The following is a 26,839-nucleotide window of genomic DNA, read 5'->3' on the forward strand; positions in this document are numbered from 1 at the left end:
GCAGAAGTCCAGATAGATGATGTAGATCAGTCTTATCAACCAATGAAGTCCTCTATTATACAGGGGCACCATGTACAATCTGCCCTTCTTGAAGGCATGCTGGCTATCTTAGATTACCTCCATATCTTGCATGGGCCTTGACATAGATGCTAGGAGGATTTGTTCCATGATCTTCCCAGGCACAAAGCTCAAGCTCTCCAGCCTTTAATTTCCTACATTTTCCCTTTTTCTCTTCTTAATAGTGAGAGTCATGGTTACCATTTTTCCAGCTATGGGAAACTTTACCTGACATGAATTTTTAAATATGGGAGTGCCTTGGCAACTACATCAGCCAGTTCCTGCAGGAATGAATGTCATCAGGTCCTATAGGAAATACATGTGTTCAGTTTCATCAGATGTTCTCCAATCTCATTTTTGCTTATAGTGGGAGAGACTTTGTTCCCCAAAGAAAAACTGCATTGACTCTTCCAAGGTTGGAACAGCTGGAGCACCAAAATACTCCTCACTTTCAAGGGCACAGATGTGTAAATTATTTGATTAAAATTCAGTTAATTTTTACTTGTTGTAAGTAAGATTGTAGTAGGACACCACATTGAACCTGAGCCAGTAACATGCCCTTGCTAAGAACGCTAACAGTATTTTTGGCTGCCTTATTACCAGTTTGTCAAGAGAGGTGATTCCTCCCCTCTCCCATTCAGCATTGTTGAGTTTGCATACGGAGTAGGGAGCACTGTGTCCAGTCCTGGGCCACCCAGTACAAGACAGACACAGACATACTGAAAGGAGTGGCACGAGTTATACAGAGATATTGTGTAGTCTCCTTCCTGGGAACTCTTCAAAAGCTGCCTGGATATGGGACTGGGCAACCTGCTGTAGGTGTCTCTACTTGAGAAGGGGTGTTAAACCAGATCTTCCTTTCCAACCTAAAGGGTTATGTGACCTGATGGAAAAGTTATTGAGGACTCTAGCACTTAAGCAGAGATAAGTCATTTGCATTGCTGACCCTGTTAATTTATTCTTCTGAAAGAAGCTTATTTCATCTAGGGAGTGTTGGTCTTGCAAATTATACAAGTTTCCTTTGGTCTCAGTTGGGAAGGGGATAGAAGAGAAAGGCATTTGAAATGAAAATTGCTATACCATAGTATGTAGTAGATGTTACTAGACACTGTTAATGTTAGCCTGACATATCACATACCTTTGAGGAAACAAGAGCATTTACTTTTTTGTGTATTTGTATTGGCAGAGGAATAGGGATTTGGCAATGTGTAGCCATTTTTCTTAAGCAGTGGATTGCTGATAACTTGCACTGTAACAAAAGCTGCTTTGACTTCTAAGAAACTATCACTGGTCTTTTTGATGACTGCCATTTTGAGGGCTGATGAGTCTTAGAAGCAAATGCATGACCATGATGATCAAAATGAAGCTTCTAACATGATGTAATCAGACTTCAAATGTGAATATACTGGTAAGATTATACTTAATTAAAAATACACTGAGATAAATTTCTGGCATTTCAGAGCAGAAGAGCCATCTTAATGCTACAGTGTGCATGGAACACTTAAAAAATGTTCCTATTGTCTTTTTCCCACCCCATTTCAACAAGAAATGTGAAAGCTGTATATATGCTCAGAGTCATTTCAAAACACCAATTATTTAAGTACTTTGAATTGAACAGAACATTTAGGTTGTAATAATCCGTAGGATGGTTAAAAAAAAAAAAAGTACAAGTGGATTATTCATCTTGAATGTAATGGGAAGAATTACTCAATACTTGTTTAATTGTTTTTCTTACGTTCATGATAAAAACAAGGGCAGGCTGAAACTTCAGAGTTTTGCAGTTCTGTGTACTCCTACTGTTAACATAAAACAAATTGATCTGTAGCCCAGGATGGGCCTAGTTTTTAAGCCTCACAAATGCTGTGAGTCCTTGGTTCTGTACCTGAACCTGAGCAGCTTCAGCCCTGAGAACTTCTGTTGCTACTCTTCTTCTTCCTTTGTCTCACCTATTTGGTGAATAGCTTCTCTGGGATAGTTCAGTCTTAACTTCTCTTCACAGAAATGGTACAAATACCTCTGTCAGCCTTTATCGTTTATGTAATTCTTTATACAAAAAGAAAAAAGAAAAAAAAAAGGGGGAAAAAAGGGAAAGAATCACAGAATCAAAGAAACACCAAGGTTGGAAAAAACCTACAAGATCATCCAGTCCAACCACCCACCTATCACCAGTAGTTCTCACTAAACCATGTCCCTCAACACAAAATCCAAACATTCCTTGAACACCTCCAGGGTCGGTGACTCCACCACTTTCCTGGGCAGCCCATTCCAGTGCAAGGATTCCATGGGAGAAGATGCATCTGATACACCTTGCAACTTGTATACAAATAAGGGAGTAGACTTCCTTATATGGCATTTTTCATCAGTTTTATTTGTCACCTTTTGGTTCTTCATTCTCTATTTGTGTGTTCTCTGAGCACATCTTCAGTTGGCTTGTCCAACCACAAAACATGAATAAGGTACGGGAATTGCATGTGTATGGACTTGACTTCTTCTTTGGTTTATAGCAGTTACAGTCAATTACCTTTTGCCCTTCCCCTCTAGTGAAGACTGGTACTGCTTTGTATGACACTACTGTTATCTTCTGTATGAAATAAAAATAGAGCTTTCTATATTTTCTTCTGACTCTGAATATCTTCTTCTCAGCTCCTAGGCATTCTCAGTTGCTGTAGGAAACAAGCCCAAGTACATTGTGATATCTATTTCAGATCCAGAAATCTTACTTGTTCCTTTCTTTCCAACTGTGCAATACTTGGAAACGTGCAATAAAAAACTTGAAAACTACTCACTTAGAACAAAAAATTAAATTGAATTACCTACTCTTTGGTCTGTTGAAGATCAATGCAATGCTTTAACTTGAACTATAGTAACCAAAGATTTATGAGGAAGAAGGTATATTTCAAAAAGAATGCACTGAGAACAAAAATAAATTAGAAAAAAATAACAGTATAATTGGGAGAAGGTATCTTATTATTAAAAACATTACTTGTTTTTCACTACTTTGCTCTCTTGAATAAGAAAGCGGTGACTGTAACAGCAGTATCTCACCACTATAATATTTTTAGCTTTTTCAGTAGTATTTTCATTATTTTTAAAAACAAAGAAAAAATACCACCCTGAATCTGAAACCTTTTTGTTCCTTTCTGTGCTCTGGTATTCGTGTTGAACTGAATAAAAACAAATAATTCTGTGTACTTTCCCTAATGAGTAATGGTTTATCATTGCTGGGACTCAATTCCTCAACCTTGAGTTTTCATATGCTTGAGATCATGCAGTGTGTAGATACAGACATTGCAGAAGTGCTAAAACTACCTGGGAAACAGAGCCTTTCAACTGTTCCAAAATACTTATTCAAGATAATACAATTACGAGAAGATGGTGTCAGCTTTCTGATGTAAGAATATGCACTCTGCATGTTTCCATTTTGTGTACAAAACTAGTTCTCTCTGGAAAGAAAGACTTACTAGCACAGTGCTAGCACACTTACAGCCAGTGCTGATGTTGAAGATGATGTGCTGAAATAGGTTAAGTTTAACTTAGGAGTTCATGGTAACAGGTGCTAGCCTCATGGAACACATGTGAAAGATGATCAGGAAATGCTGCTGCAGGACTTATGCGAGACTCAGAACCACTGACTAGAAAGCAGCAGCTGAAAGGTCTTTTAATGGCCCCAGTGGCAGAGTGATGGCTGTGACCTTGATTCGTAGAGTGAGTAGGAGATTTTAATGCTTTCCCACTGCACAAATAGTTTAGTTGAAACATGAAAGCTGAAAATGGTTGTTGTGAATCCTGATCTTTCTCTGAGGTTTCATGTACCTCATGTTATTAGACCCTGTAGCTTTTCAGGTCTTTTTCTCATGAAAATGAAAGAAAGAAAACATAAAGTACTATCTTTTTTTCTGTAATTTTTGCACCATGTCTTTGCTGATATATTTTTTCTTCTCCTTTCTTTCCTTCCCCGAAAAAGAGCCTACTCCTTTCATGTTACTGCAGATGGCCAGATGCAGCCTGTTCCTTTCCCTCCCGATGCCCTCATCGGTCCAGGAATCCCTCGCCATGCCCGTCAGATCAACACTCTGAACCATGGGGAAGTTGTGTGTGCAGTTACCATCAGCAACCCCACGAGACATGTGTACACGGGTGGCAAGGGGTGCGTCAAAGTCTGGGATATCAGCCAGCCTGGGAACAAGAGCCCTGTCTCTCAGCTCGACTGCCTGGTAAGTGAACAGGAACTAATGTAGAAGGGTAACTTCTCCTTGGAGACTCAATAAGGAAATAGCTGTCCTTGTCTGGATTGTGTTCATATTATGAGGAAATAGCAGGCAGTTCTGTTTCCTGCTGTATGTATTTAACTGACTTTTTTTAAAACACTGAACAGGTGGTGTTTCAGAGAAGTGGACTGGTTTGTTTAGTGATAAATGTCATTACTAAGGGTCAAATAATAGATAAGATTTCTGAGAGTATACCAGATTCTTTCCCCATCCAAGTCACGCTGTTGTTTTTTGCAACATGGGTTTAAAAGGAATCCCAGCTGAGACAGAGACATTCCATGGTGTTTCACTCATTCCAGAAATCATGTCTTTTTTTGTAAGAGGGTAGTAGCCGTATAAAGGAGTAGTGTGACAAGGTAGCAAGGTCACTTCATATTGCTGCATTTTTGCTGGTTTCTAATCATATCCGTCAGATGCAAACTGATTTGTTTGCAGTTAGTTGAAAAGCTAAATCAAAAAAACTGTTAAATAAAAATGCTTCTTACACTAAAGCAGCGTAGACATTTGGAAAGAGACAAATCAGTGTAATGTTAACTGAGAAGGTGTAATGTCATAAAACACAATAATATATATTATGGATGAAAGTAATTCTTAGATGTTGATCATAATAAATGTGCTTATTTTTTTTCAAGCTTTTACCTCTCATTTAATGTTATGCCCATGTCAGTTGCCCAGTAGTAGTATATGTCTGGTTAAATATGTATTCTGTCTTGTGACAGGTTTGTCTTTGGATGCTCAGTCCTAGCTGCCTTCATTTTAGTTACAGATCTGTATGGCTGCCAATAGCTAAGCTGACATTCCCAGTGCACTGCTTGCTGCTCCCTCTCTGTGATTATAAAACAAACAAATAAGCAAAAACACAAACAAAACCACCACCACTGAAAATCAAAAACAAACAAACAAACAAAAACAACCACAAAAAAAAACATAGTAGTAGAAGTGCCTTTGATTTCTACTTAGTGTTGTGGATTTTTTTATTTTGAGTTATTGATCCTATCCCTGCATTTCCTAGAGAACTCTTACTATGTTGGACAGCCAATATGCTTAAGACGTCAGCTTTGTAATATGTAAAGGTTGAAATCTTTTCCATCTCTAAATCTTTTATAGCATCTCTGTCAGCAATAGTATCAAAAATGTGAAACCAATATGAGTATGACAGGAGTGATGCTGAGTGAGAGAACCAGCATAAATACAGGACTAGTAGGGGAATAACTCAACATTTTCACTTTAAAATGATGAATGTAAGATATCATTTAAAAGAAAACCCTAAGATCTGAAAGATATGAGACTTTAAATGTATTTTCATAAGTAGTTGCTTAGATATCATATGAGAAGTCACTTTGTTTTTTGCAAATATTCCAGTGATGCTGGTGATCATAATTGATGCAGTGCACTTTCTCAAATGCAAGCTTACTTTGGCACTGTCTTAGTGTAATGAGATGGAAGACTTGCAATTCATCAGGTTTGAGAAAGTTAGTAATGAGAAGTGGACATTTGAAACCTTTTAGGGTATGCTGATTTCTCTTCTGCACTTTGGCACTGGAAAAAATTGCTTACTGTTTAAAACTTGGATGCAGTCAGAATCTCATTAGTGGTCATTATTGGCAGGCATGTATTAATGTAATGGAGGTGATTTGTGTTGTACAGAACAGAGATAACTACATCCGCTCTTGTAAATTACTGCCTGATGGATGCACCCTAATAGTTGGCGGGGAAGCCAGCACATTATCCATATGGGACCTGGCAGCACCAACTCCTCGTATAAAAGCAGAGCTTACATCCTCAGCTCCTGCCTGCTATGCTTTAGCTATCAGCCCTGACTCCAAGGTGTGCTTTTCCTGCTGCAGTGATGGGAACATTGCAGTGTGGGATCTGCACAATCAGACATTGGTCAGGTGAGTATTACTTGTTTTCTGTAAACTTTAATTAATTAAACTTAATCTTTGAGCAGCTAAATAAATATTTATCTCCCTGAATAATGGTTCAGAATAGCAAAGTAAAATAGTCTTTCTTATCCAAAGAATTAGGTTGGTGCTCAAGTTGGGCTAGAAACTAATTCTAGTATCCTGTCATAGGAGATGTTCTTTGAGGGCCTTTCAGGTTGTTCTATAACCTCTTGAAGTCAGTGTGAAAGTTCTTGTTGGCTTCATGTACTTGGATTTGTCTGCAGGTTTTAACAAGCTAATTGTGATTAACATAGACTGAACTATGTTCTATAGTAGAGAACTCTGAGGTTTCTTGTTTTCATTTATCTTAGGCCTTACTAAGTAATAAGGAAAAACTTCAGTTTGTAATTAGTGATGACAGGTAATAAAACTAACCTTCCAAAAGTAATTGAAAACCTGGGTCACTTCAGTTCTTCAGGATAGTATGAAGGACTGATGTTTGATGTCTTCATAAAGAAAAATATTTGAGTTTTGGAAGATGAATTTGATCTCTAAAGCTATCAGAATGGTTTGTAGAGGCTATAATAAATATATTGCTGTGTATGCTACTTCTGAAATACTTCCTTTAAACTTTGATTATAGTGTCTGGCAGGTCAAAATTTAGCATCAGTTCTATGACAGAAAAAAAAAAAAAAAAAAAAAAAAAAAAGCATATGTGTGAAATAACTTAGCAACTGGTTGTGTGATTTTACTAGAAGGTGAACTTTGGTTCAGTCTTGCCAAGGTTGTGATGGCTTACAGTATTACAAGAATGGAGAGCCTAGACTGGAAAAGACCATGATCTTTTAGAGGATTTGAATGATACACCAAAGAAGCTGCTTTGTCTGTTGTGACTTAATGAATTTACTGTATATCAATAGTAAGCCTAAATTTATGTTGAGTTCCATATGCAGAGTTATGCAGAGTTCCATATTAATTTATGTGAAAATTTGACTTTCTGCTAAATTTCTATGATAAAGAAAACAACCTTAGTTATGTAAAGTCTTCAATTTGCCTTGTAAGTGTTTAGGCCCTGTAAAGGGCTCTTTCTCCAACTGTCACTGACTTGAATCACAGAATCACAGAATTGCCAGGGTTAGAAGGGACCTCAAGGATCATGAATCTCCAACCCCCCTGCCACATGCAGGGCCACCAACTTCCCATTTAATGCTAGACCAGGCTGTCCAGGGCCCCATCCAATCTGGCCTTGAACACCTCCAAGGACGGGGCATCCACAGCCTCTCTGGGCAGCCTGTTCCAGTACCTCACCATTCTCTCTGTAAAGAATTTCCCCCTGATATCCAACCTAAATCTCCCTCTCCAACAGTTCCCTGTCTTTCTTGTACTGGGGGCATGAACTGTACTAGTTACTTTTTCTCCCACCACTCACTTGCTGATCACTGACTGATAACGTGGAAGCTGTGAAACACAATGTGCCATGTGACCTTCCTATGGCAACTCGTGGTGAATCACACTGTTCATTCCCAGGCTAGTTGCCTTTTTCTCCCTTCCCTCCACCTTTGACATTGAGGCATAGAATTTTCCTAAATTTAATTGCCAGTGAAAAACATGGATGGCTTCTGCCAAAGGATTAAGGAAAACTTGTTATGACCTTTTGGTTGCTGAAAGCTGGAATCTCCTAATGAGAAGCTTTTGAAACAAAATGCATTGTCTAGTTGTTTTGTGATCTCCTGTTCTCCTGCCAGAGAATACAACTTTGCTGATTCAGCAATGCATGTGCATGACAATTTGGGTCCTTCTCTGGATCCCTTCACTATTTATCAAGTTGACTTACAAACAGGGAAAACAACAGTACTTGTTTTCTGAAACTGGAGGAGTTTTATTCCCTCAGCATTTTTTTTTAATCTATGCTGTCTTTAATTGTTTTTTAACTCTAGTTATTACTGCACTCAAAAAACAAAACAAAACAAAACAAATACTTCTCAAAACACGATAGAAAAGATTTGTCCATCTATCTGTGATGCAGTCAACTTCTGTAGCACCTGGAAAATATTTTTGTTGTATTTCATGCCAAGTCAGAGGGAGGGGCTGATATTTGCCCATCAGCAGAGACAGATGACACACATGCAGAGTCCAAAACTAACACCACAACAGTGTTTACCTTGAGCTCTGGCAGGAAATCATTATTCAATCTGGTTTGTTTTATCAGGCAATTCCAGGGCCACACAGATGGGGCCAGCTGTATTGACATTTCTAATGATGGTACCAAACTCTGGACAGGAGGTTTGGATAACACTGTCAGATCCTGGGATTTGAGAGAAGGGAGACAGCTACAACAGCATGACTTCACATCACAGGTAACTGGATTTTCCTACAATTCACTGGGGAGTGGAACAGGTGATCATTTAGGAAGAAGGCTGAGAAACTACTCCAGTGCAGCTGACGAATTTTAGATAGTTTGTTTTCTTTGCTTTGACTATTTACAACATGATACTTTGGAGCTTTTGTATGTTTAATTACTTTGGGACAAAACAATAGGCTGACTCTACTTTCTGTCCCTATTTTTCCTAATTTAATAGGCAAGAACAGGGGTTACTTGGTCACTAGAATTTTGACAAGCAGTCTCACTATTGAACTTTGTCAGTTATATTTCGCCCTTCCTTCTTCCTCTCCTCATTCATTTGGCCACTAGGGGAAAAAATAAAAATTGTAAATGTTGTTTGATTTTCAGATATTTTCCCTTGGTTACTGCCCTACTGGTGAATGGCTAGCTGTGGGAATGGAGAGCAGCAACGTGGAAGTGCTACATGTAAATAAACCAGACAAATATCAGCTGCACCTTCATGAGAGTTGTGTATTGTCACTCAAATTTGCTTACTGTGGTAAGTTTCCATGAAGACAGAACTGGAAGTCTGGACTCCTAATTCATACTTTCTACATAAGTTATTGCACAATCATAACTTCTGATAATTAAAATTTATTTAGTGTCTCTGTTTCTTAATTTATGTAAATAGCTCTGCTTTATGAATATAAATATACTTGCCTACAAAGAACTGACGTTTTTATTAATTTATTCAAAGTCTGCTGTAAAGGCTGAGCTGTGTGTAAAAGACTGTTTCTATTTCATATGGGGATTTCTTGTATGTAATATGCTACAAAAGCATGAGACGTCCGTGTTGACTGTAAGCAACAACACTGTATTGATTGGTGGTAAGAGCTTTGTGTAGCTGCGATTAGCCATCAGATTTCAATCTGACCCCAAATCAGTCAGATGTCTGCTTCATGTGTTTTCACAGTTCCTCTCTTTCATATTCTAGGTAAATGGTTTGTGAGTACTGGGAAGGATAACCTTCTTAATGCATGGAGAACTCCTTATGGAGCCAGTATATTCCAGGTGAGGATGATATTGCTTTTAAAGAAATCTCTAGTACTCTGCAAGTCCCACGAGTGGACGCAAATCTCTTTACCTATGTGATCCACTCAAAATGGGATGCTGAGATGAAGGTAGTAGACTTTTTTTAATCAAGTAATATATTTCTATTTTTCTTCTAGTCCAAAGAATCTTCATCAGTGCTTAGCTGTGACATCTCTGTGGATGATAAATACATAGTCACTGGCTCTGGAGACAAAAAAGCTACAGTCTATGAAGTTATCTACTGAAAATATCATGGGGATATAACTTTTAGAAGTTGAACTGGGCCAAAATTGTTCTTAATTGTAGAATTAGAAAGGTTTTGCCTTTTAAAAAGGAATTAAAGTATTGAGGTTCCAGACCTTGCGATGAAACTACTTCGTTTTTTCAAAATAGAAGGCAACATCCAGCAACTTAAGTATTGGCTGTGTGGACCAAACAGAACACAGAAGCAAGATGGACAGATGTAGCCTAGGTTTTTGACATAGTTTTAAAAGCCGAGTCTGCTAAAGAATGTTGAAGCCTTTTTATTTTTTCTCTTTCTTTATGACCTCATGCAAATTGTTCTCATTGCCTGAATATGGGGATAACCTTTCTGTTCCTTGCAATTCAATTTGCATCCTGTCCTGTGTAGAGCAGTGGTGTCTCAGATGAACTTGTTTCCTGGTTTTGCATCTTGTGATATGTTTTTGTATTTTTGTTGAAGGTCAAACATTTGTATAAATTGTAAATATATTTAGTTTATTACAGTAAAGGCTTTAGTATGAACAACCACTCTTCTTCTCCCCTTCCTCTTCCCACTCTTCTTCCCTCCCACTCCTCACCCCCGCTTATTTAAAAAACCTTTTGGGGATATAAGTACCTTTTTAGAAGCAAAAGCAAACACTATGTATAGTTTGAAAACTGTGTCTTATTCTTTATAACTCTTCCTAGATTCCTTTATCATACTTCAAAGTAATTGTTTTGACATATTAGGGTATCAAATCCAGTAGATACTGTCTTGTGCTGCAGGAAAACTAAAAGGCAATTTTGTACTAATTATAGTGTAAATATAAAAATTGAACATTTCATAAAGTTGTGCAGTTTATTTTAAGTTTATTGTGATGTCCCATGTATATGTTCTTTGGCAGACGCATTAATATGTGCCTGATCATAATTCTTTTGGTCATCTCTAGAAGAAGAGATGAGTTCCTTCTCCTTTCTCCTTCAGCTGAACAGCATCCATCAAGGACTGCATTTCAACTAAGTACATCAGAGGCTTTATTCATTTAACTGAAAGTGTCTATGATTAAACAAAGCTAGATAAGTTGTGCCCTTCATATTTTACAGATGAAAATAATCATTTCCTTTTTTTTTTAATGGCTTGTCTATATGTAGATACTCAGGTAAATATTAAAAAATTACCAAAGTGTGGGTTTTACAGGCATATCACTTAAATGATGTTAAATACTTGCAGAGCTGCAAGTAAAGTGAATTAACCTAAACTAAGTTAAACTTGCATCTTAATTTCTTGTGACCACATTGACAAAGGATTTTTTTATTATTATTTTTAACTACTATTTTTAATCTACTGTATAAATAAGTTAGAATTAATTTTCTAGTGCCCCATATTAGGCAGACCTGTGTATTCCTACTGAGCAGTCTTTGAGTCCCTTCCACTGTTGCATGTGTATGACATCTTGGAAGAGCTATGCTGAGCAGCCAGTTACCAAAGTCATACATCTTCAAATCAAGTTTTTTCAATGTTCTCGAGACAAATGGATGAGGAGAGAATGTGTACATTTTATTCTAGTAATGTTTTTTCAAATTACTGATTCTACTACTGTGTGCCGGACAAACCTAGTTTCCTGAAACCATACGTTTCCTGTGTTCTGTAATTTAATTAGAATTTCTGTTGCTAATGCAGAGTACAGATAAACAGAAGGATATCTTTAAGTAATGCTTAAAATTGCACAAACTGAGAGGTTAAGACTCATCTTTTAATAGCTGCTTTTTCAATTTGCTAGCATTTGACAATGACTTATATCACTGCTCTTTCAAAGACTCATAACCAGGAAGAAACAAGTTTGACTGACAGATGCATCATCTAGATATGGAATTTCTCATTTTGGGTCAAAATTTCCAGTCTGAAGAGGCATCAGTTTTCTTTTCAATTTATATGACCATTCTACTGAAACCATTTTATAGCATCTAGCATTACAGTAGCATTAGAATATTAACTTAGTGTTTGGAATGTGAAATGTTAACCGTTCAGGATAATCTAGTTTCCTAGACATACAAAATCACTATTCTATCAACTGGTATCTATGTAGTTGTCTATTGCTATTTTGTATATGTGAATAGGAAATTTATAGATCAGTTTTAGGTGATGAAGATGTGCCTTTCACGCATAGTGAGGCAAAAACAGAATCACAAGGCTTTTCAAAAAACAAAAACCTGTATTTGCTACTTTGAAATACTGTGAATTGTTATGATAATCTAAAATGGGAAGGCTTAAAAAAAAAAAAAAAAAAAAAAAAAAAAAAAAAAAAAAAATTGCACTAAGTTATTTGATTTTAAGCTGACCCTGTTTTAATTATGAACTTCTTCCAAACATCTGACCCTTCTGATAAGAATTGACTTTGCTTAGCAGCACTAGCTGAGGCCAGGGCATCCATTTGCTCCAGTTTGTTACGTCTGATTGTCTTCCAAATTGCCATCTAATTGGCTTCATAAATATTCTTTTGTCTTTCTTAAAAGCTGATAGAAGAGAATTCAAGAATGCAACTACGATAACATATTTATGCATGTTTTGAAATTAAACACATATATGTAATGGTTCTGCTCTTAACTTGCACCATAGTGCTTGTCAGTGAGACCACATTTTGGCAATCTAAGAGATTCAAAACAACAGTGGCAAGAAAGTCATGATGTATCTTGCCCTTCTTGTTAACTTTTAGTATGTACAATGAGTCAGCAGCTTTGGAACAAGGCATTATTATACATGTGAATTAATTTAATCACATTTGTACCTTGTTTTTTATATTGCAATCAATTTTCTTTTCCCAGTTAGATCTACTTTATGCCTTGGATCTGGAAACACGGGGACTCATCCAACACTCATTCTCTCAATTTCTCATTTGATGTGTTTCACCTTATATTTTACAAAACATTTTATTTTCATTTGTCACAGTCGAGTGTCTTCCATGTACAGTCACATTTTTAAATGAAATGGTGCACTGGGTGGAATCTTGGCATGTATGTCTGTTTTTGCTATTCTCTACAAAACTTGAGAGAACTTCTGTAAATTCTTGTAGCCCTGTAAAAAGTAGTGGGTGGAAATAACTCCTTCTTAAATGAAGAAACAGACCAAATCAGACCAGCAGTAACAGAGAGGGCACTGGGAAAAGGAAATGGAAAAAGAGGGTGCAACAATAACGATGGGGTAGGTAATTTTTATTTTCTGTCAGTTTAATTGCAATTCTAAAAGATTCCTTTGATTAGCCCCTTTCTGGGACAGTCTTTGTTTGCTGGGTGGCCCTCAGTATTCAGACAGCTGAATGCCACTCTGGCAAAAAGTAATGCCAGACAGAGCAGAAGTGGGGAGTCCTTACAAATGACATACTGGATGTCAGTGCAAACAATAACTGATGAACTGGAGATTTGTGGTAATATCAGTTCAACTGAACAAAATTATTTGCTCATTCTAAGTACAATGTAGTGTATGTGTACTACACAACAAGTTTTATAAATCAGTTGTGCATAAAATCATGACAATATTTCTCAATGTGGCAGAGTGCATTTTTTCTTTATAATTCCAAGTAAAGATATTTCCCTGCATCAAACCGCAAGCTTTTGAGAATTTGAGAGAGAATTTTCATCTGCATTAATTCTTGTCAACTCATTTGGTGTTTCAAAAGATTTTTCTTTTTAAAGGGAAGAGGGAACACAGAAAGAAACATGAAGATCATATTGTTAATTTTTTTTTTTTCTCCAATAGAAACATCAAAGTGGAATCTGTCATCACATGCATATTTTTGTATATAAATAATTGGCCATATCTTTTTCTGTCTCATCTTTGGATTGGTGATGGAGGTAGAATTTTCAGAAGCATCTAAGTAACCGTAACATAAAACTAGACTGACAAATAGATGGTTTGGTTTTGTTTATTTCTATTTCTTTTTTTCCCCAAGAAAGAATTACCCACTAATTAACTTCTGGAATCGTGCAATCCAGCTGCAGACCTTCATATTTTCTGTTATATTGATGCAATTTTGAGTTAATGTGAGAAGTTCCATAGTTATATTAAATAAGAAAGGTGGATTTTACTGTTTGCACACTGTAGAAGAGTTTTGAATCCAGATTCCAAACTTACGGTGTTTATTCCTTGGACCACTTAGCTGGAGGAGCTAAACTGTTTCCTACTGTGCGATCTTCTCAAAACATTTTTTTTTTTTTCCATCAAAAGTGCTTAGAAATAATGTCAGAATATAGATGTATACAGGATTTGAGTCATGGTATCCTGCCAAAGAAAAGTCAATTTATTACAGACTGGGAGATCTGTAGCAGCTCAAGTAAGACTTAGTGATCACCAGAATGAAAGAAAGAGTTGAACACAGAGAATACACAGAGAGGTGAAAGGAAAAAGAGACGCACTTCTCTCCCACCTTTTTTCAGTGGTATTTTAACACAAAAAATCACCTAGGACAAGGTTTCAGTGTACAATTACACCAACTACCATTTTTCCATGAAGTTGCTTAGATGTTTCTGCGTGGTAATTCAAGGACACACCTAGGATGGAGTAGACATTTCTATGACATTCATAAGCAATCATATAATCCTAAGAGGAAAAAATGTTAAATCATACCCAGTTCTCAATATTTCCCATTACCTAGTAGCATAAACTCAGCTTTCCAGCAATTGATAATCCTATTTTCAGCAACATGCTCCCAGATGTCCCATTGCAGCTTAAGTGCTTTGTGCAGCATAGTAAATTTTGCTAGGGAAACCAGACATACAGGAACTGGATGCTTTAAAACACTGCACTGTGTATCTAACTTAATGACATTTCTGAGAAGTCTACTCAGTTTCTGATGAACTACAGAGGAGAACTCAACCACTTGTTTAAAATGAAACAAAGCATTTTTTTACAGTGCTTTGAACACATTTTAAGCATGTGGAGATTTTTTTTTTGTTTTGCTTTTTTTTTGACTTATTTAGTTTTTTTCTTCATGTTTTAAAAAGTATACATAAGCTCAGTGTAACAAGAAAACATAAGGGGAAATAAGAGCAATGAATGAGGAGTATTTTGTTTTCAAAATGCAAAGTGTTCTTAAAGATGTCATGCTTCGAAACAAAGGAACCTATTACTTCTACAGTATATTAACTCTTGAGAGAGCCATATTTTTTTCCTTGGAGTGATACTCTCAGAAAACTGAACACCAAAAAGCAGGTGATATTGAGACTCACATTAGTTATCCATTTCAAATTTGAGGATTCTCCTCCCTCCCCATTTTTTATTGCCATGACCCACAGTTGGCTCATAGAAGCTGAACATTAGGCTTTGACCTTTCTGGCTCATGCACCAGGAATAATTTTGTCTAACAAGTCTGTTGGTGATGCATAGACCACAGGAAGGTCTGGCTGAATCTTTTTGTGGATAGATAGTGTCAGCCAAGATGTTGTAATAATTTCCTTTATTAAAGCAAGCACCTAGAGATAAGATAGCATCATTGCTTAGTACTCATACTTTCATTGTTTGTGGAATTGCTGGTCAGTGTTGTTGACTCACTGTGGAAAAATCCTGTGGTGTTTCCTGAAGTAAAATGTTGATTTTGTGATTGTTTCTCTCCTAAAATTTCATATGCAAATTTATCTGTGGTAAGATTATGTTGATTCATAGAGAGAAGCTGCAGGGAGCACTAGACAGTTGCTATTACATAGAATTTGGCAAGGACTTTCTTTGTTATGTTTGCATTACAAAGGTACAGTATATCTTGAACCCTGTCTCTATCTCTGTTTTATGCCAAGAACAGTGTGAGAGGTAAAGATAATGCACAGTTTGGAGATTAAATAATCAAACATGCTATTATCCTTATCCCTTTTGTACACTTTGTCATTAATATAAAAGTGGAGATGATAGCTTGTAACTGAAAAATAATTAGTGCCAGTTTTTCTTCAAGGCCTGATTTTAATGGCAGTTTTTTTTTAAAAAAAAACAAAAACTTAACACGCAGAATGAATGGTCATAAATGAAAGTTAACCCATAGCACTGAGAAACTTAAAAATCATTTGTTACTGTCGTGGTAGTGAGCCTAATTTGTTTAAAATAAAATCCATCTGTTCATTTCACAGTCTTTGTTCCACTTCTTTACAGCAATCCACAGTGGATTACTCCATTACTTTAAAAATTGGCTGCAATTATGATAAGCTAATAACTCTTATTTTGTGGTTTGCTGTAGCAAGATATTTTGGAGTACAACCAAACTTTCCTTTATTCTTAAAAATAATCGAGCTGTTGGTCTGATGCTGGAGTTTTTTGTTTGTTTATTTGGGCCTGAGTATTTTCTTAATTAGATTTCGAGTAAAAATATAATCCAATGGCTCTACAAATTCAAAGTATTTCTTAAGGTTGATGGGTCAGCCAAACAGCTGTTAATTATGTAAATGACCTTATGTCACTTTGGTATTGGCTTAAGCTCACTGTGTGTGTATGCCACAGGACTTTGAGGTTTAGCAGTCCAACTTCCATTGGCACATGAGATTTACTTCCTGAAATACTTGTTTTTTGTATAGGGACCAGTTGACTGCTGTGCTACCCTGTGTCACCTCTTGAATGTGTATTAGTCCTCTATAGATGTTTTAGTGTCTTTTGCATGAATAATGCTCCTATTTTTCTGTCTTTGATTGTAACTTATGGGAGGTGTGCATTTCCAACATCAGCTGAGGGAATACTCACTAATCTAGGATATAGCTGAGTTTTTGAATGTGTACCTCATGAAGTTTATAAAACCATATAGAGAAACCATTAATTTTAGTTTGCTGAACTCGAGATTCTCTCCTGGGAATCTTTTGTTTCATCATCTTTTAAGGAAATGCTCACAGTTTTTGTATCATTTTGATAGCTTTTTGTGTGTGTGTTTGTGGTTTATGTAGATAATCTTCTTTGCTGAGTGCAAAATGGTACTCTATAATTTTTCCTGGTTCTGCAATACTTTTAGCTAACTGTAACTTATTAAAAACCACAAATATTAAATGGGGATATTAATGATGAGTGGTTGAAATTTGAGAGTTTCAAAATGAATTTTAGAGAACTTTAACACTTCATTCACGGTAGTTTTACATTTTTCCACCACTTAAGTAATTAAAAGAAAATCCTTAGTGCTGAATTATAGTAAATCTTTATACAACTCTGTACTCTACACATACTAATTTTATCTGCCAATAGACAGCAATAATTTAGATGGATTTTTTTTTTATTCTACCTAATTTCTTTGCATATCTCCATGACTTCATAAACTTGTTCTATATTTTGAAGTAAAACACACAGATATACAAGGTACTGTAATGAAACTTGTTTACAGTATTTGTCCATCTAGTTTTGCTGTAATAGAAAGGGGGAACTGTGGTGACAGATATGACAGATATAACTTGCAATAGTTGCTAGTGTTATGTGCCTTTGAGCCATTGTCTTTTTTTTTTTTTTTTTTTTTTTTTTTTTTTTTTAAGTGAGAGTTAGAGTTAGTAGATTGAAATCAGTTTCTTTTCTATTAAAGTAGGTATGGTGATACTTTCTTTAAGCCTTGCTCATTAGAGCATTTTAAATCTGTAAGGTAAATGGTTGGTTATATAGCTGGTTTTTAGGTGGCTGTCAACTGCTGAATTTCACTTTTTATGTTTCAAGCACTGTTACAGTAGAGGGAGAACTTAGTAACATTTGGTTATTTTATGCTTTCATTTTGTACTGTATGTGATCATGTTATTCGTGGAGATTTATTTTATTTTTTAACCACCATAGGTGTGCCCACTGTAGCAGTTTGTAGAGGTTTTTTTTTGTTGTTTTATTTTTGTTTGTTTGTTTGTTTTTTAATGTTCCCATAGTTTGCACTGCATAATTCATTTGAATTGAGTTTACAAGTCAGTCCCTTTCTCCAGGCATCTGCTTTGTACCTTGACAAGTATGAAAATAATCAAAAATATCACAGAGCATAAAACTGAGATTGTGTATTTCTGTTTCTGAGTGTGAATTATGTTTAGCAAGACTTGTCTAGTTAAAAGGCAGTTAAACTAGTAATCACACACTATCCATTTTTAGCTGTCATTTGTAGAAAAAAAAAAATGCTGCAGAGTGATATGTGGTGATAACAAATTCAGAAGGAAAAGAATATGAAATTCAGATAGCAGCTTGTGTGATTTGCTGTTAGCATGGGGCCCAATAACAGTACAAAGCTATAAACTCTGTCTTTCTAGATTGCCCAGTTAGGTGGCAGAGATGCAATTTGTCTTTTCTGAAGCCTCCTGCTGCTTGCTAGCTCCATCTCCTGTCACAGCCTATTAGCTCCCCGAGAAAATTGGTGGGAAATTGCCTGCAGATTGTAGGAAATTGCATCTCCAGGCCCTGGAAAAAATGTAGGATAGCACAACTCTGACCCTCCCAGAGCAGCTATTAATACAGCAAAAGCTGACCTTTGGCATGGTGTGAAACGACTTTGCTATTTGCTGAATAAAGACTATATTATGTGTGGCTGAAGGAGGGTACAAATTATTATCCCGGCTATGCTTGTAGCCAGCCTGCTCTGGGAAGTTTAAGCATTAGTGACAGGTTTTGCTTTCCTCACTCTTTCTTCATGGAAGATAAGAGATGAGATGTTAGAGGCCCATCCAGAAATTTCATTGTAAAGGTGAGCAAAAGCTACCATGTATTTAAATTATGTTAGTGCAGTTAGTATGTAAAGCTTTACTGGCAGAACTAAAGGATGGCTTAAAAAGCTAATCTTGAATAAATTGATAATTGCCTCCCAGCCTTGGTCAGAGTAGAAACAGCTTTGTGGCCATTTTCATTCTGTGTGTATATCCATAATGGGCATTTGATCTGGGTAACAGTTATAATGAAAAGGAGCTAATCTGTACTGTAACTGCTGAATGTAAAAGTCTTGGGTTGTATTTTAGTTCTTACAGATTTTTGCATGCAATTCCTTGCCACTAGGAAACTCATCCTCGCCTTATTTAAACAAATCCACGTGTCCTTTACAGTGTGATACGCAATGAGTCTCATCCTCTGTCATTGTACTGGAGCTACCTTCTGATCTTGTACTTTACCTGTTTTATAGGGCCTTCCAATAAGAACTGACTTTTCTGAGAGGGGATATGTAGAAGTAGTTTGCAAAATTTAAAAAATAAATAAATAAAGGCCAACATTCTCTTTGAGCTTGTGATTTTACTTAGCTGGTTCAAAGCCTCATGAGGAACGTGTATGGAAGAGTCGGAGTAACATATTGATCAGGAGAAGTGAGTGCGTGGAGGGCTTTAACAGGGAAAAAGTCATTTTGCAATCAAGAGCATTACTGTTTTCAAACTCAGCTGAAATCTGTTGATAACTCGCGGCTGCCCAGGGTTCTGAGCGAAATCAATATTCTTATTTCCTATTGTATTAGTGCCTGCTGATGTAAATAAGCTGACATGGCTAACTAACACACAGCTGATTAGGGAAAATGAGTGGCCTCACTGAGGGAGTCAAGGCAGAGGAACAGAAACCAAACAGGTACTTCCCTGTGATTTAAAAGCACACTTGAAAGGAATCAAGAGCACTTCACATTACAGAGCTCTCTGGGCCCCTATTTTGAATGCTGATAGTCATGCATGCACGTGCATGTATGTCATTCTGAAATGCTAACCTGTTGGGGCATTATCTTTCTAATTAGTTATAGCACCTTGTGTGTAAATTATGCAGTTCAGTACCATGTCTTTTCTTGTGGAACACAAATCCAGGAACTAAAAAGCCACGATGCTTGAGCCTTCATTCTATATTTACAATAGTTGTTCATCTTCCAAGGTGTTTCAAACTCTTGCATTCTCAAAATAAACCTTGCCATTCCAGAACAACCTTGGGTTTTCCATACAGATCAGTGCCTGTAGTGAGCAAAGAACATTAAGAAGAGACAGAATGTGCCCTGGCTAATAACTGAGTTTGCTTTTTCTAACGAACTAAACGGAGTGATACGGTATCCAGATCCAGAAATGACTACTACTGGATGATGGGATTATGAACACCCTTATCTGCTTGCCTACTCCAGCTTTAATGAGGCCAAGCCCCTTATAGCACACTGCATGAGGAGGTAAGAAATTAATCCTGTGTGAAAAGCAGAAGCTTCTTGTCATAAATTCAGAGTTGCAAGCTCTTGTTTTGTTATGGAAAGAACAAAAATTCAGACTGGTTTGTGAGGCACCTGGAGGACACCAAATGTTGCTCTGGATGGTTGGATGGTATGAGGGAGGATAGGTGGGGAAAAAAACAACTCAGGCAAACCAACTCTCAGCCAGGACTTCATGTCTGGAAAAGATGTGCAGACCATAAGTAGCACCCTTCATCCTGGAACGTTTTATGAGCTCCAGCAAAAGACAAGGCACCTAGCTGTGCTTGCTTTGTTTTTTCTGTAAATAGTTCAAAGACTTCATTGTATACCTAAGCTCTGGTCAGTCTGAGTCAGGTCACATTTTTCATATCACAGAAATACAGCCAATAACAACATTAGAAAAACAAAATCCAAGTTCTTTAACCAGTCAGGTTCTTTTATATTTCTTTTCTTCCCCTGCCTTCTTTTGCAGTGCTTCTCATCATGTTAGGAAAATACAGGGGCTTTTTTTTGTTTGTTTGTTTTTGTTTTTTGTTTTTTGTTTGTTTTTTTTTGCCAGTTTTTGATCAAATTTCCAATATTCCAGATGTCATAAAATGGTTCTAATTTACTGCAGTATCCTGTTGAATATCAGTGGGTGGTGAATTTTGTGGATGTCATTTTTCCTAGCCCCAGAAATTATTTTATTTAACCCTGAGTCATGTTCACTGTCATTCATTGAAACAATCCAGGATTTTTTTTTTCGTACTTTCCATTAATTGTTTCCATTGGATGTTAAATTTCATGAGACAGCTAATCTGAGCATTCCTAGATTCTGCCAAAATATACTGTCTCCTGCACTGTACCTTTCCAATACTTCATGTGAGAGCAAACCAGCCTAGTCTCCACCATTTGCTCTTGAAAATCACCTTCTGTGAGGCAAAATCTGATAGTGCTTGGTCCAGTTACCCAGAAAGCTATTATTCTCTGAAATGTCTCACAGCTACTCTTAAGAGTAGCTTTATTTATAAGCTTTTTGCTTATTTTTAGGCTCTATGCAGGGCTAAACCAAGAGCATGGCCCTTCTTATGGCTTTTGATGCTGGAACAAGTTGAAGGAGGGCAATCTGAAATAAGGGAGGGAGATGCAAAGCTCGTTCTTTGGACAGATTTGTTGCACAATCGCTTGGCCATGAGATTGGAGGGAGCTAGCCGGGGTTCCTCTGGCTGCAGGAGTGGCCTTGATGAGTCTGGGCCTGTGGACAGGGCCATGTGCTTTGTCCCAGTGGATTCATGGCGATGCAGGCACAGTGAACAAAACATGCCCACTGGGTGGTGGGGTCAGGTTTGGTTCCCGCATGCAGCCAGCCCTGGGGAGAGCTGGGGTGCTGGATGCAGTGCTGAGGAAGGAGGATGGCCTTTGGGTCCCATTAAGAGAGGAGTCACCAAGGGGATTTCAGGGAGGAGGGTGTGGATAGTGGGAAATCATGGCTGGAGCTGTGGTATAAATTATCTCTCCCAGAGGTGGATGAGAGGATCAATGGATAATTTACATCTCTATCTGAAAGTGTTATTAGGAGACGGGGATTGTCCAAGATGTTCCAGAGGTGAATGAAGAAATAAAGGCCTGGAAGAGAGTGGTTTGTAAGGTGGCATCAGGGGTTGGATTTATATTGCTACTTCTGCTCATGAAGTGTCAGCTAATTTAATGGCAATTTTGTCATCTCCCTCACCTCCCTGCAGCAAGCTGCTCTGCCATAGATTTGAAGCATGTCAGGGGAAGAAATGGAGTACCCCAGTTCTACTGCCTCCCTCCAGCCAGGGCAAAGAACTGCTTTGCACGAGGCTAATTTGTTGAAGAGGAAGGTGACTGGATTGGACTGGAGAGGAACATTATGTTTCTGCCCACAGGGAAGACTTTTCCATTTACAGAAGAAATGGAGATATGTTAGCACACTCAAACAGCAATGAAGATCTAAAACCAGAAAGGTAAGCCAAGACTTCATACTTGATTGAAGAGAACTGGGTGGAAAATTACATTTGTATTATACAACCACATACAACGAAGCCAGGACACACTGTTGGTTGTTCTGAATTTTTCTTAGTACCCTCAGGAAAGAAGGTAATGAAAGAGCAAATATCCAACAAAATGTTTATCTGCATGCTTGATAAGTTCCTGAGAAATGGTCCCATCCAGCCAAGAGATGGCTAACCGCTGTGGTTAAAGTGTAATGGGTTTTTGGCAGAGACCTAGATGATCTGGTTCTCAGCCAGCTTGCTTGGATTGTTCTAATGAAAATAGGCTAAAAGTAGGTACAATGAGAGTCCTCCCTGTTCCTAGGAAAACAGCTTTACTTGTAAGGAATTTTGCCTTTCTTTTCAAGAATGCAATATGTAGAGAAAAAAATAAAAATAAAAATAAAACTTCCAGAGCAGATACGTTGATGATTAATTCTTTGTAAGTCATGCTGGAGACTTTGAAAACTGGATACAGGTAATGGATGAGTTATTTGCCCAGGTGAAGCCTCTATTTTTGCAGCATGGTAACTGTAATGCCAAATAAGAAGGTCTGAATTTTCAAGCCTGCTTTGCCTCACAGTACACAGTGAACAGTCTCTTGTTGCTCTGAACAGAGTTGAATATGAATGTCAGGCTGACTTCAGTAGGTCGTTTTTTGGAACTAATTCAAGCTGGTGTCACAACTGCTGAATACTGTATGGCATTCACTTTCAAAAATACCTTTAGTAGTCCTGCTGAAAATGCTTTCCCCCTTATTCTTTGCAAACTGGAAAATAATACAGAAAATTTCAGGTATCACTCAAAAGCGCTGTTGCTTTTCTAGTGTTGATACTATAGACATTCTTAAAAGTGGGTTTCATATTGTGTGGGTTCTGTTAATCTCATATATAGTGACAGAACCTTCTTCTGTCAGGAACAGAATAGTGTTCTGCCATGTTACTTTGAAATGTTCCACAATATGTGCTATCGTGTCTTTCCCACTACACTACTACTTTAAAGTCTGAGGCTTATCATAGCAATTTCCCATGCTTTCATCCAAAGCCTGAAAATATGCCTCAAGCAAGACATTCAATCAAAAGTAAAACATTGCCAGTTATCTGACTGTCTCTCCAGCTCCTTGGGAGGTAGCTTGCTGCTGTGCCAGTGTGAAAAAAACTCATGTTACAAAAGCCAAATGAAAGAAAACAGAAATTAAACAATAAGAGCAGCTTCAGCTCTGAGCAGCTGTCTGAGTATCCCACAGCAATCAAGTTTCCCCTTCTTGATAAGGAACTTTAATTTGATCTTTCACTGATTTGTTTTCTGCTGCAGTCTTGAGCCTTTTAACTGAAGAATTTCCTTTTGAGATGCCTCTAATCAGAGGTGAGGAGGATTTTTTTCCCCCTGGCTTCTGTTTGTTAGGGGATTTCACACAGGCACAATATCCACTCCTCTCTTATCCAATTCCGAGGATCAGGGTGATAAGTGGGTTGGGCTGCTGGACTACTCTGCAAGAATTCATAAATCAGGACTGACCTCTTTAGATAAAACTAGTTATAGATGGTATAAAATCCCACTCTACTGAGGTTTGGCAGCTCAGGAAGCTACAGCTTTTGGTATCTTGTTGTGTTGGAAGAAGGAGATGTTTTGTTATTTCTGTTAGCTTTGCAATGAATGTCATGTTGTGCAATCAATATGTACTTGATTTCCTGCTGTGGGTAGAGAGCTGCTGTCTCATAACTACCCATTCAGGCATCCAGTGGGAAATCTGTTCAGGAAAAAAAAATTAACCAACTGGAAAAGTCTTTCTTGTTAGCAGTCCTATTTGCTTTGCCAACGGGAGACTGACATATGCACATCCACCAATGGTATTCTCCTTTATGCATTTTTGCCAGATGTTGCTGACGTCTATTTACTCTTCAGCCTCTTCTCTTGTATCAGTCCCATAAAACCACCCCACTAGTTCTGTAGCTTCAGATCCTTTTTTTTTTTTTTTTTTTTTTCCCTTCCTAGGCTCTATTCATGACCACTTCATTAAAACTAAGGAACAAACAAAGAAACATTATCCTATTAAGCCTTATTATGAAGGCTTCTGGCATCCAATTAGCTCCTTTTCTTACAAAACAATTTCTTAACAAAATTACTGATTGAGATTGAGAGGTCTCAGGTAATCTGACATTTAAGATCAAAGGGGATCTTTTTGATGATGTTCTGTGCATCATCTGCTCAAATAGGGCCAAGTTCTAAAATATGCTGGATTGCTTAGTACCTATCCAGGTGAGTTCTGACTAACTCCAGGAATGGATATCACTGTTTATCTGTATATATATATGTCATCGGTTGGTTATATAACAATATATAACCAGTTAATACAATAAATGGTTGCTTTTTCTCCTTTAGCTGTGTGTCCTTGGAGAGCTGTTTTCTATCCTGATAGGCAGAAGTAGTTTGACAGGACAGAATGATCTGTGGGTGGCTCTTTCTCCTGAGGATTATCTTCTTGTGACAAAAGAGACTGCCCTCCTCTTTACTTCATTGTTCCTCTTGTAGTCCTTGTTCAGTTTCTATTATGTACTCTTCATCTGCTGTAGTGGGATAAGCAGTAACCTGTGTTAACTTGCGATAGCTCGGTATATCACCTGCCATCAAGAGTAGTAGTATAGCAATAGATTGAATTGGAAGGAGAGGAGATTAGACAGGAAAGGGGAAACAGCAGTTAAGGTGCCAACCAGCTGGGGTGAGAGGAGCTGGAAAAGACAACTTTATGTAGAGGAGAAAAGAAATGGTAATTTTAACTTTTCCATGAGTATGACTCATCTTGAGTGGGCTGTAAATTCCTGTCATGTTTTTCCCCCTCTTTGTATGAGGAAGGAATTTATACCTTAAAAATACCATTGTGGTTTCCAACCTCAAGAACTCTTAAAGCTCTGCTATATAAATCACTTCCTCAAATGCAGAAGCTGGGATGCCTTTGCCTAACTGCAAGCACAACGCTTCTACATAGGACTGACTTTATGGAAGACTTCCTGGGCGAACTGTGAAAACACTAGATAACCATTTTTATACTCTTATTGTGTCTGCATTGTTCTAAATGCTCTTCGTCTAACCTGAGCAATCAAAGAACTATTGTATGCACTGGAATGAGCCTGCTTAGTGGCAGTGCTTGGAAACACAGAATCATAGAATTGCTCAGGTTGGAAAAGACCTTAAAGATCATCAAGTCCAACCACAGCCTAACCATACTACCCTAACTCTAACAACCCTCTGCTAAATCATGTCCCTGAGCACCACATCCATACAGTTTTTAAACACGTCCAGGGATGGTGACTCAACCACCTCCCTGGGGAGCCTGTTCCAGTGCTTAATGACGCTTCCTGTAAATAGGTGTTTCCTGATATCCAATCTAAACCTCCCCTGGTGCAAATTGTGGCCATATAGAAAGCACAGGCTTGCTACAAATGATAAATTACAATGTGGATCTCAGAAACAAAACATGCTAATGGTGATTTTAACGTTTTTACTTCTTTTTTTTCTAAAATTAAAAATAAATTTTTAGAAGCTTCCCTAGGAAAAGTGCTGACAGTTACTTTTCTTTTTAATTTATCGAAGTGGAACACTGTAGTCAATTAAAAATGACAGTTTTCTGAAGGTAGATAAAATAAGGCATGAAAATAAGTAAATAGGGACATTTCTGGTCTAAAATGCTATACCCATAGAAGCATAGAATGGTTGGGTTGGAAGGGGCCTTTAAGATCATCTAGTTCCAAACCCCCTGCTATATGCAGGGACACCTCCATCTAGACTAGGTTGCTCATAAAAGCCATCCTTGCAGGACAGCTTGCCCCTGGACAGAATCAGTGGAGAAGACCTGTGAGGACTCTAGCCCTGCTGTTGGTGGTGTGTTTGTATCAAGATAGAGCATGTTGGACCAGAAGAGATCCTATACAACCACTTGGAACTACAGCTGTCATAACAGTCTTTGTTTCTTGTCCAAACAGATAACATACATTCTACTATGACATTGAGATACACAGATTAAATTTGTTATCAATTGTAAGTCAAAGTTTCTCTGAGGCAGAAACCCTCTTTCTCCAGATCAATGACTGTAGGCCAAAACCTATGCGTTGGAAACTGTCAGTAAGATAAAGTGTGTCCTACTAGTTGAAATGTGGCGCTTAATGTGGCTTGTAGACACAGCTGAACAAATTACTCCACAAGCTTCCAGGGTCACTGCAGTGTAAACAGAAAACAGGGGTGACCTATGCTGTGTTCTCAAGACATATAAATATATTCCTTGTGCTGCTGCTTACCTTCTGCTGAGTCAGGTATTTTAAAACACTGTGGGATTCCTTCTCTGGGCAAAGCTTTGAGACTCAACTTCCCATATTTCAAGCAGGATTTTTTTTTTGTTATCCTTTAGAGGTTGCATTTAAGTGTGTTTAGAGCCACAAAGTCTTCATGTGGCGCAGTAACAGTCTTACTAAATTCCTGCTTTTTGCAACTGGCAAACCCAGCTTCTAGTTCCAGAAAGAAAAATGAAAGATTTTTTAGTGATATGAGCCTTATGTGGCTGTAAAATGTACACAATCTCTTTGTGTTTGGTAAAGAGCAAGTAGCTTATGGTGAATGAAGATCTGAGTTACTTCATTAGCCATTGATCCTTTTCATGTCTTATGTGCTTTCTGGGTAATTTTATTTGTTGGTTTCATAATTGTTTGTTTATTAATTTTAATATAAAAGCTGTACTTTGTCTGTTCCTCCTTTCAACGAATAAGAAAGGAAAAAAAAAATGGAACATGCATCTGTCTTGAGGAGAGTGGAGAAAGTGTGATGAATTCAAATAAGCTCCTCTGAATTATGCATATTTTGCACTTCGAGAAGCTCATGAATAATTGTAGTGTTATGGGCA

General features: G+C 37.5%; 1 protein-coding gene across 4 annotated transcripts in view; it reads left to right on the top strand.

Moving 5' to 3' along the window:
- TLE1 (TLE family member 1, transcriptional corepressor) overlaps window positions 1–10,394 on the top strand; it is a 72,218-nt gene extending 61,824 nt beyond the window's left edge. For all 4 annotated transcript variants that reach the window (XM_090130864.1, XM_090130865.1, XM_031602395.2 and 1 more), the window contains exons 15-20: window positions 4,022–4,271; window positions 5,973–6,220; window positions 8,421–8,568; window positions 8,943–9,093; window positions 9,529–9,605; window positions 9,764–10,394. In XM_090130864.1, the coding sequence (XP_089986990.1) occupies window positions 4,022–4,271; window positions 5,973–6,220; window positions 8,421–8,568; window positions 8,943–9,093; window positions 9,529–9,605; window positions 9,764–9,871 (982 nt within the window). In that variant the 3' untranslated portion in view covers window positions 9,872–10,394. The remainder of the gene's footprint in view (window positions 1–4,021; window positions 4,272–5,972; window positions 6,221–8,420; window positions 8,569–8,942; window positions 9,094–9,528; window positions 9,606–9,763) is intronic.
- The last annotated feature ends 16,445 nt before the right edge of the window (window positions 10,395–26,839 follow it).

The sequence above is a fragment of the Phasianus colchicus genome, chromosome Z, assembly GCF_987193195.1.
Source record: "Phasianus colchicus chromosome Z, bPhaCol1.hap1.1, whole genome shotgun sequence".
Taxonomy (NCBI): Eukaryota; Metazoa; Chordata; class Aves; order Galliformes; family Phasianidae; genus Phasianus; species Phasianus colchicus.